The 16744-nt window shown below is 35.6% G+C and overlaps 2 protein-coding genes across 2 annotated transcripts; both read right to left on the reverse strand.

The window, feature by feature from the left end:
- Positions 1-2405: 2405 nt before the first annotated feature.
- On the reverse strand, positions 2406-5633 carry LOC142546674 (basic leucine zipper 43-like). The gene has a single exon (XM_075654513.1). The coding sequence runs from the start codon at positions 3036-3038 to the stop codon at positions 2490-2492; it is 549 nt and encodes a 182-aa protein (XP_075510628.1). The 5' UTR covers positions 3039-5633; the 3' UTR covers positions 2406-2489.
- Positions 5634-10166: 4533 nt separating this feature from the next.
- Positions 10167-16030, reverse strand: LOC142546677 (cell morphogenesis protein PAG1-like). Its single transcript, XM_075654519.1, is given in 6 exon segments — positions 10167-11964; positions 11966-13513; positions 13796-14569; positions 15080-15199; positions 15578-15659; positions 15827-16030. Coding segments are annotated over 5 exon segments (3978 nt in total). The 5' UTR covers positions 15587-15659; positions 15827-16030; the 3' UTR covers positions 10167-10437.
- Positions 16031-16744: the final 714 nt, after the last annotated feature.

Genomic DNA, 16744 nt, shown 5'->3' on the forward strand with positions numbered 1-16744 from the left:
TTGAATCATTTCCACTATAATTTCTTGAATCATTTCCACGAAATTAATAATATATTTAGATTTTATTATTCTTACCGAATGTCATATGTTATGGGATTTTGATGAAAGATTTTAGCATTTATATGAAAATGATTAAAACGTGTTGCAGAAGAGCCCTTTAGTTGAGTTGATAAGATTATAATATTATGATTTTAAAATATTTGAGTATGATTTTTAATAGCATAAAAATAAAGAGAAAACTAAAATATTAAAATTGTCTCTTTTCTTGTATCGAATTTTACTTTTGGTTTGCTAACTTATTATTTTGAAATTTTAGTCTTTTTTCTCACTTCACATTGATGTGATACATATGTGGCATTTACGTGGCTTACATGATATAGATATTTGTTGGGTTACGCATGCATGAATGAAAGTAATACTGAGATGGGTGAACTTCTGGGAAGTTATCATGCGTCAAGCTGCTGACGTTGCACCGCTTGATCTAGTTGGCTAAGTGGACTGTAAAAAAGTGACACCAGATTTTAACGAGTAATACTATCTCCGCTGGAGGCAGGGCCGACTATAGGAAAATGGTAAGACTGATTTCTAAGGGATATGAGACAGCTCAAGCAGATAGACATGCACCTCCCTGGACTCATGGGCCTAACAGTCCGACCCATTAGCAGCCAGTATATGCATTCTGTGCTGCCAAGTGTATAAGAAAATAAAGTTGAGTTTTGGCTAACAACTATAACTTTTGGCCTAGTAGTAAGCGTTTGATTTTAACATATATACTGTCACATCAATCAATACTTCCGATGAAAATAATAAATTTGTAAAAAAATGAAAGGATATAGAGTATGTCTTTTGTGAGACAGTCTCACGAATTTTTATCTGTGAGACGAGTCAATTCTATCGATATTCATAATAAAAAGTAATATTTTTTCATGAATGATCCAAATAAGAGATATATTTCACAAAATACAACCTGTAAGACCGTCTCACCCAAATTTTTACCAGATATATATGACTAATATTGAAATTAGAACACATAAAAAACAAAAATCGCAAAAAACAAATATATATAACAAAAAATACAATTTTTATTTTATAAAATGATAATATGTTTGATTTGATTGATTAAATTTGTTATAAGATGATAAATTATATTTTTATTTTTTTAAATAGTTAATAAAAATAAATAAATAAGATGTGAAATATAACACTATAATTTTACATTTAATTATCTTATTGATATAAGATAAATAATAACTGAATTTATTGATATTAAATAAATAATCAATTCGTTAAATTATAGTATTTAATAATCCAATCCATCAAACCAATCAAACATAACCTTAAAAATATTAAAGATGATGATTACAAATTTAAAACTAATATTGCAATACAGAAAACATTTGGCTGTCAAAAAAAAATATTTTAATTTTTGTAATAATTTTTCTTAAAAAAATTTAGAATACCCATAATATTCAGTTAGTTACTACTTTTTCGAAAGTCCAAACTCGAACTTTGTATCCTCCCGCGGAATATCTGGAGTTTTCAGGGTCTATTTTGTAAATAACAGAATGCGGCAAATTAACGTGCTACGCGCGAGGCCTGCTCAAGTTACCGAGCGATCAAATGTCAGGCCTTTAGGAGCTTTTCTCGAAACTCATGGTTCGTTTTTCCCCAATTGCGCCTAATTGAAGGAGTACGGAGAGCAATTCGAGTTTGATGAGTAAAATTGGAACGAAATCCCGATGATTCTGAACTATTTTAATGCTAAAACTGGTTGGAACTGCTGTTAAAAAGGTTTGTGTGGGCTTCAGTCATGCATTTGATTTTTTGGTGTTTATTTGTTCTTCTGGCCGTTCAATCTAAGCAAGCATGATTCTTGCCTCTAAATCTTTATTGCCTTTTCTTCTTTTTCACAATATCGGTTTTGTTTTATGTATGCGTGCGTGTGAACCCACAATAGTTTGTGTAAAAACTAGATATATTTTAATGTCAAAAAAGGTATAAACAAAAAAAAAAAATTGATGGCTAGAGGGCACGATTTGTCTCGAGAGGCCAGATTACTTTGAGTCCGAAATGATTTCTTTTTTTATTTGGGAGACAATGGCGAAGCAAAGTCAATGAGTGGCCTGAAACCTTAATTATTGGGGAGATTGTACTTAGTCGCAGAGCTTTCGATTTTTTTTTTTTAGAAATTTCGAATGTAATTGGATTTAAATTGGCTGCATGCTAGGCCTTGATGGATATCCATTATCCACACTTTCGCCACATGAGGTCTTGCTTATTTAGTACCTTTTTTCACGAAGGAAAATAGTTCATCACCTTGTATAATTCAAATTTTTTGGCACCATGTCTATGATAATATCACAAGATTTTATTAAATTACTAATCTTATCCAACACTCATTACAGCGAGGCCCCCATTGAGCCAAAGATGTTAAGGAAATACGTGAATCACGGCCACCTTGGTGTAGTTGAATACATGTAGAATTAATTTTAAGGTAAATCGTTGCAAGGATAACCGTGAAGCTCTTTGATCAGGCTAGAATATGGACTACTAAGCTGCATATTAGTAATTATTTGGCGAAGCTCTGAGGTTTCTTCCTTCAGCTGAATGTTTTCTTGAACCACTCGATCGTGATCATCGGACGCATGGTTCAGTTTATCAATGAGTTGGTGATTCTCATTACGAAGCCAAACGACTTGTGACCAAAGCTCGTCCAAGTGCCTTTGTTTTCGCATACGTGATCTACGTGCAGATTCTCGGTTTGATATCATTCTTCTCTGTTTCCTCTCATTTATGATGCTAAATTGTTGCTCCTCTGCTTCATCAGAAGTCGAATTATTGCTGCTTAAACATGTAGATTGAGGATTGAGTTCTCGAACTTGTGGGTTTACGTTGAGTTGATGTAAAGGGTTGGGAAATGGGTGAAAAAGGTGTGCTGGTACCATATTGTTATCATTGATCATGTAGAGATAGGGTTGGAAACAAGTCGAGTTTGGAGGAAAAAGATATTCGAGCTCGGAGAATTCGCACTGTTGCATCTCTTTAATGATTTTGATTGGTAAATGCTTTGAAAATGGGAGTGTGGGAGATTTCAAGGGGAATAAGAGTTGATGGTTGAAGGCAAAGAGAGACTTGTGGGAAGGGGTGAATTTATAGGATGGAAAAGGTGGCTGTAGGCCACAATATTCAATCAATTTTGAGTACAGTAGGGTTCTTGATTTGAGATCATTGGAACATGATGGCGATCACGTGCATAATAATAACATTGTGGCCAAATAATTAGTTGAATGGTGGGTTAATTAGTTGGTTTCAAAAAACTTGGGTCTACTGTGCTTGTGTGTAGATGTAGAAGAAATTGTTTATTAAATTGCATTTCAAGTATGCAGTCATGCAAAACGATTTACAGGTCTTTGCATTACGTCCTCCATGTATACATGATTGTCATGGATTTTATGATGGATGGAACCAGTAGATTTCTTTATGGGGCAAAAAACATTTCGATGCATAACACGTTAAAATGAAAAAAATTAAAGAAGTGCAATAAATTATTTATGTATGCACAAGTTTTAGTTGAGGTGCAAAATGATGCACATGTCTTTGCATTATGTCCCTTATATATACATGATTGTCATGGATTTTATGATGGATGGAATCAGTAGATATCTTTATGGGGCAAAAAACATTTCGATGCATAACACCATAAAATGAAAAAAAAAACTAATCAAGTGCAAGGTAAATTTCTTGATAAATTATTTATTTATGCACAAGTTTTAGTTGAGGTGATGACTACTTTAACTCACTCCAGTTGGTTTCATCCCTGGATGTTACGCAGCCACTCCACATAAATTATTATGAAATAAAAGCTTTGTGGTGGATAATCTTTATAATATAAATTAAATACTTACATCAGACAGAACAAAATTTAATTATTGGGGTGTAATAATTGAATTGTGGTATTGGGGTGGGGGGGATGGATGGAGAAGTCAATCTAATAGTGAGCTGATACAAGGTTGTGCTACAGTAAAATGTTTATTACTATATCATCTATATTAGAGATAGATATTGTGAAATAGGATGAAACCAAATATGGGGTTGGGATGGCAATTCCTTTTCCAAAAGTGGAAAAATTGTATACACGAATTGGTGACCCTAGAAACCTCTTTTATGAAATTATATAATGAGAAAACAAGCATTATAAACTCTTTTATTTTGGTCATCTTTTGTTGCTGGGACTCGAAATCCTGCATGTTAAACTGCTACATTATGGTATAAAGAGAGACCTTACTTAAACATCAGATATAGAATGAATATATCGAGTTACTATGTGCCATTATTTGAAACAATGATACTAGCATTTCACTGATGATTTGTATACTATAAAGCAATAACTGTTTGTTCCTGTATGTTTAAAATTCATAAATGTGAACTTGTTCCCGATGAAGCTATAACAATTGGAGCAAAGATACTCTAGCTATTCCTGATTAATCTTTTACAAAGGAATCATTATTGAATGAGTTATGCCCCAACGTGTGCACTTTAACTCCAATTTATGGAGTAGTCAATGGATGTAGTGCTCATCAAAAGCTGGCCACTTTAGTGTATAGCTTTTGTAAAGATCATAATTTTTAAAACCATACAAACTTGCATTTCTTGTACGCAGCTTGAAAATTCTTGTACTATTGTTGGTGGGGATTTGAACGGGGTCGGATCCAAAATAATTGGAAAAAAAATATTCAAATTTCTTGTGTAAATTTTAGATCTCCAGTTTAAATTTATTACATTAAGATGTCTCTCCGCGACTAGTGGCCTTTCTTGGATTTGAAGGCGATCGACTATGAGGAATTGTACTTTGAAATGTATGTTCCATTCCACTAAGGAAATAGAAGTTTGTATGCATCAAGAATAAGAGCTCTAATGGAGGGTAAGTGCTTTCTCTTGCTTATTGGTTCAAGTTGGGTACTGGCTTTAATGTTCAACCATATAATTAGACATACATTGACTCTTATTTCTTTTCTTGTCTGAATATATTTTTTCTTTGCGTTACTTTGGGATCTACATTTACTTTTATTGATACAATTGTTTACTATAACTGAGACCGGGCTTAGCCCAGTTGGTTGGTCTCACCTTTCCCCTCCCCCTAGGTTCGAGTCCTCTTTGAAATATTTTAAAAAATTATTTACTATAACTATAAAATGCTATATTCTGCCTATCTTATCTAACCAACTAAACAAGTGTAATTTTCTGCTCGTATCCTTGATATTCGATCTGCAGTGCTCTAAGTCATGCAAGGAGTGAACATCCAATCAAGTTGAGGATGTTAAACTGAACGTACAACGGGGGATCGAAGGAGAGGCATATACGTGCCGATTTTGTGCATAAAAAACTTAGAATTGTATACCATGAGAATATCTTTGTGTCACCCTTTAATCAAATTTTATAATTATTCCTCGATCGTAGGAATTGTGGCTAAATATCTATAGATTTCCGTGTGTCTAATAGTTCTTTGTTGATGGTTTTCTTTTGACCAAAGTGATGAATCTAGTTTCTTGATAGACTTTAAAGGTGTAGGCTTTAACAGCATGCTGTCATTTCAATTGCTTTTGCTTCTTGTTTTTAGTTGTGAAGGAAGCATAAATATCAAATATATGCACAATTATTGAAGCTGATCTTCATATTCTTTGACTGATCTTTTACAAGGCATTGTTTAAATGACTACATGTAGCGTAAATTATATGAAATAGTGTAGGGACAATACGCATGCATGCAGTAAATACATCATGATATAACTATCAAATATACTAATCAAAATTACATGCATGCAATAAATACATCAAATATAACTATCAAAATTAAATGGATGTAAGTTTCACCATAGTAATAATATATTTTTTTCGAGCACGAGAAAATAAATTTATTATAAATAAATCTTGAATCGAATTTTGTGATGACCGTGCCCAGAGGGGGAGCTACAGCCTCTTGTATCCCATTTTTTTTAAAAAAAAATTATATGTAAATTTTTGTATAATTTTGGATAAATTTTATATTAGCCCGGGTAGATCAATTTAAAATATTAAAGAAAGTTAGAGTTTAAAATTTTAGTCAGGGTAGCGCCAGATTCCTGGCTCCGCCACTGACCGTGCCAAACGTACCATCTAGCACACACATTTTCGAAAAAGAGGCTTTTGCAGACACACATGTTGACATATATAATATTATCAAGACCTAAAAAAAAAAGGAATTTCACTAAACTTTCTTGAACACAATTGCTTTACTGTTACGTACTTTTTCTGCCTCGCGTTGAATGTGGCTTTATTTATTTATTTATCAACAAAAAGGAATTAAATGACCCCTTGAATCTTCTTTTATGTACGGATGACAAACATTTTCATTAACAATATGTTTGATAAAATAAAATGACATTTATACCCCATAAGAAATACTGTAAAATTTTCAAATAAAATCATACGTTTTTCGATCTACCTTTAGATGGGTAGACCATTTTTTGTTTTAATATTTTTTTTTAATTCAGATGGGATATATGAAAATTTAAGATTTCATATTTAAACTTTATTATTTTGTCTCATTTCCTTACAAAGCCCTGACATGATTTGGAATATGCAAAAGAAAAAAAATGGGAGAGAGGAAAACGAAATTAAAGGAAATGTCATTCGACAAAAACCGTGCGTGTAAGAAGTGACCAATAAAATTACATATATCACCCACTCAAGGCACATACTCCCGTCAGCATATCTTTTTTTTTTTAAGAAAAAATTCTTTCCCGCACCTAATCATTTTATGCCCTTCATAAACTACATGTTTAGAAATGTACTAAATTGAGGAAATATCATTAAACAATTATTTTAGTTTTTTTAAAAAAATAAATGTTTTTTTTTTAATGTTTGAATAGATTAGAGCGTTTTTTTCCTCTTTTTTTTCGACTTTTCACAGAGAATATGGAAAAAGAGTTTATATTTTTTCCCACTCAATATATAAATATGTGGGGATTGGAAGGATCCAAGTTTTTGGATTGTTAATCATGAGAAGGAGCATGCATAAATGGGGACAGGACCCTAAACCAACGGTGAGGGTATTGGATTTAACCTTTGCACTCCCCCTTTTCAAGCTTCACACAAAGCATTATTTTTCCTTGAATCAGGCGCTAGCTAGCTGTAAGGGACCTAGCTCACATCACTAATATCCACCATGCGCGCACGGGTATCTCGCCGGTCCTATATTTTCAGGTCTGTCGGCTCACGATATATAGATCGAGCCGGATACATGACGACAATGAAGATTGTGTATGATATAATGGAGCTCTTCAAGAAAATATCGATCTGGCTTGATTAATAACAGTTGTTGCTTTAAACATGTATCACATGCATGCACCCCCCCCCACTCAAGTAACCGGCTAGCTGCAGCCCACACAATTTTTTTCCCTTACTCTAAGACATGATTTATAGATTTCCTCACGCACCAATTAATTTCTTTTGTTTGACAACTCGTAGGGCTAAATATAATGCCTTATTTCCCCATGGATTACAAATTACAATAATTGTTTTTTTTTTTTTTATTGGATCAAGAGGGATTGGTTAAGACTGGATAAGTTTAATTCACTACTGGGCAATGACACTTCCAATCATTCATCTCCTGACTTTTTGCTTCCACTTGAAATTAATGCAAAATATCCAACTAGCTAGGAACACAAGGAAAGAAAATTAATAAAATAAACCCAATAACATTATAACGATTTAAATTTAATAATAATCATCATCATCGTCATCGTCATTTAGTTTATGAATTGTTAATTAGGAAAAACTGCAAAGTTTATTATACATATTTGTCTTTGTTAAATTTCATCTTGGTCCGTTGTCTTTTGTATTGAAAATTTTTAGTTTTTCTCCACGTTGATACGACACTCCTACATGATGATGCTGATATGTACGGTGCCGTGAAAATCAATATAAGTATGTACACTTCTCCTCGGCCCTGAAACTAAAAAGCATCCGAATTAAATTCAAACAGATATATATCTTTAAAAAGTTTAATTAATTTTTACTCTATAATTTTTCATTTTGTATTTGTCATGTATTCAAATCGCCCATTCTCATTATATAGAACTGCCATTATTTTGAAATTATCACCAGTGTGCTTACGTTAATATTTTTATAAATTAAATGAAATTGTTGACCCACTAAGAAGGTGGATATAAAAGGTGTTTGGTTAGTCGAAGGAAATTGCCGATGCTTTTTCTTCACTAAAATTGATGTTAACAAAACATTTTGGTGACACGATGTTTTTTACTTTTGTTTGTTTCCATTTTTATTGCAAAGTGTCGTCATTGGATAATCAGTACTCGTCGGATACTGTTGGTTTAGGTTACGTGTCATCGACTTATGGGATATATATATTATTTATTTATTTTCTTTAATTTGGTAAGCTAGATAAGTAAAAATTTGATGGTAAATACTTTTTGTTTTTCTTTGAATTTATTTCTTTGAAAATAGATTGATGTGATGAAATTAACTCCCCTGCAGAGACAGCGAATGGTGGTGGTGAGCGTTGAGCCTAGTTTGTTGGTTGGTTCAGAGGTGGATGGAAATATATTCGAAAAATATGTATCCTGTTTTTTTCGATTCCGTGAGACAAATATCTTACTTATTATTATAAATATGAGCATGACGGATAAAGATCTGTGAGACCGTCTTACAAATTATATATACAGTTTTGCTATGTTGTACACCTAATGTACACACTTATATGAGCATGGATAAAATGACATTCACTTATCGGTAACGAAACTTAGAAAAATTAAACAAATTGACCTTTTTTTTTTCTTTTTCTTTTTCAATTTAAGAAAAACATATCAAAATTAACTTATAAAAAAAAATTTATTATGTGATCGTCCTATATACACACATCATCTACTCTATCCTTTTCTCTAAGTGGCCAAGTTGTCTTAACATGCAAAAATATTGTATTCTTTTGCGAGATCGATGTTGATAAAAAAAAATAATAATTAAAATGACGGAAGTAATGGGATCTGAGTGTTCTGGAGAACATGATGACCAAAATTGAAAGATGTGAATGAAGCCAAAATCACAGGAGGTGAAATTTAAGATCGATATGCACCCTCTTGCGTGAACATAGTAAATCTTGTGGTGCATTGTTTGTTTTTTTAGATCAAATTTAAATATCTAAACTTCTTAATCATTTTGAAATATTTTCAAGAATAATTAGATCATTATAACATTAAGTATTTTCCATAAGAACTAGCTACTAGGAAAAGTATCGGGATTTATAATTAATAATCAAAAGAGCTCGGGATGTTAGCGGTCTACGATTAATGTTTGAAGTCCTTACAAATTGATTTACCTAGACATTTTGGTTGTATATGTTATGCTCTACACTTATTTTCTGTCACCTTCATATTCATCATGAATTTATAATAATTTCGTCCACTATTAATTTGAAAAAAAAGTCAAAATGGATATATGTTTTCAATAGCATAATGATTGAAGCAATAAAAAATTATACGAGGGAAAAATATAAATTTATGTTAAAAAGGAATTTTGTACTTTTAAAAAAATAACCCAAAAAAAGAAATAAAACTGTGTACAAAGCAAAACAAGACACATCCCACATGAATGAATACACTTCATATTAGTTGGTGTGGAGATAAAGGTCACATGTTTTTTTTTACGTGTTAACAACTAATATATATGAAAAACTTACCAAATGATTCTCTAAAATAAATTTATCTATCGAACAAAAACACATCTAATTATTATTTTATTACCTGATAACGAAACCAGTGACCGACCATAATCACCCACACCACATAAAATAATGATATGTTTTATGAGTGTAGACTAACTGATTCTCCATTTGAATCGAATGACCTGATTTCAAATTATGAATTTAGATTTTAAATGCCTATATCATTGTGATTAAAAATAACTAATAATAATAAATAGGCAAGGGATTTCATATCCATAGATTTAGAAATTAATCAAACTTCTTGTGTAGATTTGTTTGAATATTTTGAAATTCTTTCTTTCCAAAGCCCTCTTCCCAAATGAAACATGAGATTCCTACAATTTCAGAATTGTGCAACTACTATTGACAACACAAACTTGACAGAACAATTTAAATATAGAATGTCTAACTTAATATAATAGTGAAAATAAATATATACAGTTCATTCCAAGTTCCAACCAGCTGAATGTTACATTACACAATGTGCTGGCACACGAGTAAACTACATACAAAGTTGATGGTTTTGCATAGACTTGGTAGAAAAGAACCAAAAAAAAAAAAATAACACACCACTTAAAACAATACTACATCCAAGGAAAATCTTATTTACATTTACCAGTCCTCTAATTTCCGGCCCACAATCTTAAAACACATCCAGAGGCGAGAGGAATACCTATGGACTTAATGGTTTCCATTGGTGGTCACAAAAGGAACTAACCTTCTATAGTCTCTCCGTCTCCCGAGCGCACAGTTGTCTAGAACCCTGCCCAGCATCGCATGTGTATTCTGCAGCGCCAACTCTTTCGGAGATATACCGGATTCAGCAGCATTAGCTTGCCCCTGTGGTGTCAAGCCTGCCCCAAATCCCAGAACAGTTGAAAACTGCAAAGGCCCACTTCGAGCTTTAAACGAGGTTTGAGGCACAAGTATCTTCTCATCTATCGCACCAAATCCATTCTCAAAAGAACCCGGATCTTGCGGATGGGACCCGGGCAAAGAGCTGCAGCTCTGTAAGAGTGCTTCTAGCACGCTTAGTGCCTCCCAGCATAAGGTACTCTCCACAAGTTGGGAAACAATGGCAAACATTTGAGGACTCTGAGCTGCATCCACAGGAGTGTGCTGAAGTAAGGCCTTCAGCATAAGAAGTACGACGCGCTGATATTCAATTGGCCCTTTCTCCAGAAGCCGTAGCAGGTGACCAAAAGCCAGAGCAGAGTGCTTGGGGAACCACCCGTTGCACAACAATGGCGAGACGCAAGCCAGAAGATTCTCTATCCCTCTGATCTCGCCAGAGGCGTAAGCCATAAAGACAGTTGCTAACTCATCCATTGATTTTGCATGACACCATATCGCAATATTAGTTGCAACAGAACAAGCCTTTTGGTATTGCTGTTGCAGAGGCGAAGCAGGTCCCACCACTGCATCCTGGCTGAGCTGTAAGCAAAGCCATGGAAGCAAGCCTGTGATGTGCATCAAGAGGCGTGTTTCTGCATCACCAAAAATCGAATCGCAAGAGGGGACAGTGATTTGAGAGAGAACCTTAATGGAAACAACATGACTAACTGGGGACGTCAGTCCTTTAAGCACAAGTGGTTGTACTCCTTCAAATGCTGGCACTTTTCCACTTGATGGAGATGTTTCAGAGGTATTTCTAGACATAGTGTGCTGAAATTCTGAACTATCTGATGCATTTGTGTCAAGCTCATCATGGGGCACACTGGAAAGCAGCACATTTTCTGTTGTAGTGTCCCGGAAAGATAGGCGGTCAATTGCTCGTGAGAAAAGTTCAAGCACCTGGCAGTACACGTGAATAAAGTCTGTGTGCATCATGGCAACACATCCCCAGAAAAGCTGGGGATAGAGTATGACCTTTTCAGGTTCCATATTTTCCACCATAACCTGCAAAGTCAATAAAATTTCCATTATAAAACCCAAAACTGATGGCACTGGATTGCCCAGGCACCTATGAAGGCAGCGAAGAAGAGATACACAAGCATCATTTGTGACATGCGGTCTGAGGGCACGATAAATTTGGTGTGATCGGCAAGCAAGGTGTCTCGAAGTACATTCCATTGCCCATTTTAGTGCCTCTGCCCCCCAAGTTTCTCTAAGATCTCCTTGGAAAAAAATTGCGTCAACCATGCTTTGCACAAGAGCAGACAAAAGTGCTGCACTTGGAAGCTCTATCCTGATAACTGTGGGGTCTTCAGTTTTCCCACATCATGCTACCTCTCTTTGATTGGACATATTTAATTAGGCTCACAACTTGCTGCCTGTTTTCTCCATCACTATTCTCAACATCATACAGCTCTAAGTGCCGGCCAGCAAGGGAATAAAGCAAATTAACAAGTAGGTGTTGACAATGCTCCAACACAATATCCTCTGAACTGTCCATTGAGACAAATGTTACATGAAACAGAAGCGGCAAATGCTCCCTAAAATCTTCATCATTCTCGTATGCAATTTCAGCTAGTAGAATCAATGCAATGTCGGCATGTGTCAATGAGTGTTGCTGATGGCCTTGCAAAGCTGACTGAAGTGCTTTAGCATTCACACCGTGAGTGGCAACACCAGAGTGCAATCCATCTTCCCCAGAATTTGGAGTGTCGACGAGGTAATCTCCACTGTCTCGAGATACATGGCGACTTCGCAAGCTTCCCGTCGAGCTTCGCACCCCCATTAGTGGCCCTGACATGTTAACTAATGATGGTAGTAGTTGCCCAGATCGACCAGCAGTTACAGGAACAATATTCAGCTCAGGAGGCATAGGACTCAATGGGCCAGAAGCACTTCTTCCACCAACAGCGGCAGTTCTCCAGCTCAAGCTTCCACTGGTGTTTCTCAATGGTCCATCAAGAGAACCCCGGACAAGTAAAGGTGACATGTGAGGCTGGCTGTCAACAACAGTGGTGATTTGAGCCACAGCAGGTGCCTGAGAAAATTCCAAGACAACATTTCCACCAGCATCACCCTTACTTGCTCTAGGTCGTAATGGCTCCACAGTATCCTCGAGCATTCTTTGAGCCAATTGGTAAACCAAGTGGTCGATTGTCCGTTGTGGACAGATTCGCGCTAAATATAAACTTACCCTCTTGGCAACGGAGAAGTATGTGGCAAAGGCTCCACTTATTTCTGCAGATGCATTTGAATCGCAATCCTCCATACCTTTGGTGATTAAGAAATCAAGGACTGGGCTTATATTCCTCGGCTTGTTAGCTATTGTACGCCATAAATTTTCGATTTCATCAGGAAACTGATCCCCATGCCGCCAGGTCACATAATAAAGGCTTTTCAATAATCTTTCACTCCATCCTGAATCCTTAAGTTTCCAAAAATTGAGATTCTCAATCCACGGGGCCATGCAGGTTAGAACTTGATGTTGTGCAATTATATCCACTGCATCAAGTTGCCTCTGCATGATCTCTTCACAAAGAAGTTGGCTCAACTCTGGATGATCTTTACCAAGTTTGCAAGAGAGTTTGTATTGGAATTGTTGATATGAGTCGGGAAGGTTGCCAACAACAGCAGCTTGATAGCTTCCCAAGCACTCAGCACCATCCTCAGCCCATTCACGGACAGAGAGTGTCTCCAGCATTTGTAGAGCATCGTCACGGATTTGCCTCGAAGGATCTACCACTTTGTAAAGAATTAGGCTCAATAGTCTCTGAATCTCACATTTTGGTATCTCCTGACGCATGTAGACCTCAGCCAGCACACTGAAGTAGCCATCAGCTATAGCAGCATCAGAGTAGTAGCACTGCAGTAGTATCAGAGTTTCAAGCACAAAAATAATCAATACAAGAACTTGGACAAAAAGGCTGTAAATTTAATCCATATCAAAATAATGGCTATCACGGTATTATAGGAAAGCTGCAAATAGGATATGTGGACGACCAACATGAAGAAACAAAAAGAACACTCCCTCGAACCCCCCCCCCTACCCCTACCCTTCCGCGATTAATTTGAAATTGAAACCGGCACTCGCATAGATGATGCCTTAGCCAACGTACAAGCTGTCTTGGAAGAACCCCATAAGTACCTGATCAATACAAGCTGGAAATAGATCCAAATTTGTGAGTAGGAGATTCTTCAGAGCCAGTTTTGCCAGAGAAACTCGATGATGTCCGCCTCTGTATTTATCACGGCCAGCTGCTCCTCGCCCACCATCTCCAGTGTATTTAGAGTAAGCGGGGGTTCTTGGATCAGCTGGTGAATAACCAAATGGTGCCCTCGGCGTTGGCTCAATAAACAGGCTGTTTATCCACGAAATCACCCGGCCACTCATCTTTCTTGCATTGTCATCAAAGCAAGTCCCATATAGGAGGGAGGCCATGGCATTCATAGAGGCCCATTGTATTGCTTCAACCTGTTCACTCAATTCTTTGTCAAATGAAATTTTATCAATAGAATCTTTCGACCGTGAATGCTGACTAGACTTGTACCGTTCAACTTCACGTCGATAGTCAATAACACCATCCTGATTCCATGTACCACCTGTGTCATCTCCCCAAGAAAGGAGTAGATCAAAAAGTTTCTTTCTAGTTCTAATATCGAATTTCTCAGATTTAGAATCAACAAATTCCGGAGCCAGAGATCTTAGAACAGAAGCAAGTGCATATCGAAGAAGTTGCATCTCTTGAAAACTCTCCGCAGGTGCTGTTAATATATGTCTAGTTGTTTCTTCAATGAACTTCAAATAATGGACACGAAAAACCGGTTTGTTACCTAGCATGCCTGGCCATATCTTTTCTGCAACCATTCGATAGATATTTGCAATGTGGATGCGAAGCTCCTCACGGCGAGACTTTTGACTCTGCATAAGGTCAAGTGACATTTTTTCTCAGTGCACTAACACAAACAAAAATCAATTTCACCACATATCACGAGAATAAAATGATGTCTATGTAGAATTTAGTTCATAATAAGTTCGCTCTTGGTTCAGTGAAATTTGATAAGATTTCTCAAATCCTGGCAGTCTGCACACACCCTTCAAATTGACCTTCACCACTTGAACAACATCACAGCTATGTTTTCAAAACTTTGTAGAACAAACTTTGAATAATGTATAAATCAATGAGTATCCGCTAATTAATAAATAATCAAGAACTCGAAAATATTTGGACTCACTTAAATTAATGTGATTTCCTCCAGAAGAACAAAAAGTGAGGGAACCAAGGAAAGACTTGCCAAGGGACGCAAAGAAAAAGAAATCAACAGAAAGTGTCAACTATAAGGTAGGGAAAGCAAAAGAGGTAAAAAGAAACAAATGGGAGATAGAGAGTCTAAAAACTAATAGTACACAGCATTTCACTCCGAAGAATACCTTCCACTTTGGTTTTCCCTCAGTTTCCAGAGAAACCTCCTCTATAAAAGAAGAAAGCTCATTGAACATTACTTCGCACAATTCCAGATGAGAGTGTCCTAACGACATGGTGGCTGCATGCTGAAGAAAAAACAAGGTAAAAATGAATTGTGTATGCTAAACATATAGACCTGATTACCATATATGTTGGGTGGTTGAATCAACATATAGAGGGGGCTTACGCCATGTCATTTTAGGCACGAAAATGCAAATGTCCATGAACCACTTTCTAGAGTTCTAATACAGGTATTATAGATCATCATAGTCATATGTTTCAAACTTTTACCAGTGGAACATCCCAAGCCAGGAAACAAAATGCAGCACGCAGTGAAATGCTCAAATTTATCGTCCCAAAAGTGCAATATTTGTATTTTTTCTACTCAGACTAGTTAGCGCCAGCAATCAAATGATTTATCAACTTTGCAGCAGCGCATCAACAATCAACTTTGCGGCACTTACGGCTTTCATGCCTCCCTCCAATGAAATTATAAACTCCCGAATTCCAAAATTCAAAATTTCATCTCAACCCTAAAATGTGTTCCTCATCACGATCCAAATTACAAAAACTGTCAGAAAAACATCAAAAAAAAAAATTTCTTCTTACAGTAAAATTCAATTCAACAAACGCGCAATACATCTTACCAGCAAAATCACTCAAACAGGGCTAAACACCAAATCCGTTGAAGAAAGAGAGGTCTTTGAATGTACCTTTCGAGACTAGGAGTGAAGATTTACTTCGCCTTGTTCTTAAAGTTACAGCTTGCAAATTCCGGCTTCCATTTTGGATTCTCTTGTTTTCATCCGGTTAGCTGTGCTGTTTTGGCGATCAAAGATTTTTAAGTGTAAATATATAATTAGCTTAATCTTTTAACATTAATTTCACCCTCGTTCAGTTGCTTCAAACTAAGTTTCTCTTTCCTCGACGTCTTTTCATTTCTTTTTGACTACGATTCTCAATGCAAATCATATTTTGCTTCCCCACAATTCTTGACACAGATCCGTCCGGGTCGACCAAACAAAAGACCAAGTCTGCCCAACATCGATCACGTTTGGGTTGACTGAGTGTTTGTTTTTGTATTTGATTGGACATTGTATTGATTTTTATTTATTTATTGGACATTGTATTGATCTTTTATTTCGATTTAAGTATTTATGGTGGAATTTTGTTGCTGGTCAGTTTTTTGGTCGATCAGGGTGATTTCTGGGTTGATTCTGGGTTGACCATGGTGATTTCTGGGTCGACCCATGTTGATTTTGGGTCGACCATTTTTCTAACACATGAATCCATAGATTTTACAAATATGACCGATAATTACTTAATTTTGACGGATAATTACACAATTTTGATTAATGTTGCATGTTTTTAACATATGAATCACATAATTTCACAAGTATGTTCTATAATGTTATATGATTATGTTACATGTTATAGATTTCACAATTATGTTGCATGTGTGTTGACATATGGGCCACAATTTCACAATTATGTTATATGTTAACATATGAATCACAATTTCACAATTATGTTTTAATCACAATTTCATAACCAACTATGTTACATGTTGTTTTAACATATGAATCACAATTTCATAACTATATTACATGTTTTAACATATGAATCACATA

The sequence above is a fragment of the Primulina tabacum genome, chromosome 5 (assembly GCF_025594145.1).
Source record: "Primulina tabacum isolate GXHZ01 chromosome 5, ASM2559414v2, whole genome shotgun sequence".
In the NCBI taxonomy this organism is placed as follows: domain Eukaryota; kingdom Viridiplantae; phylum Streptophyta; class Magnoliopsida; order Lamiales; family Gesneriaceae; genus Primulina; species Primulina tabacum.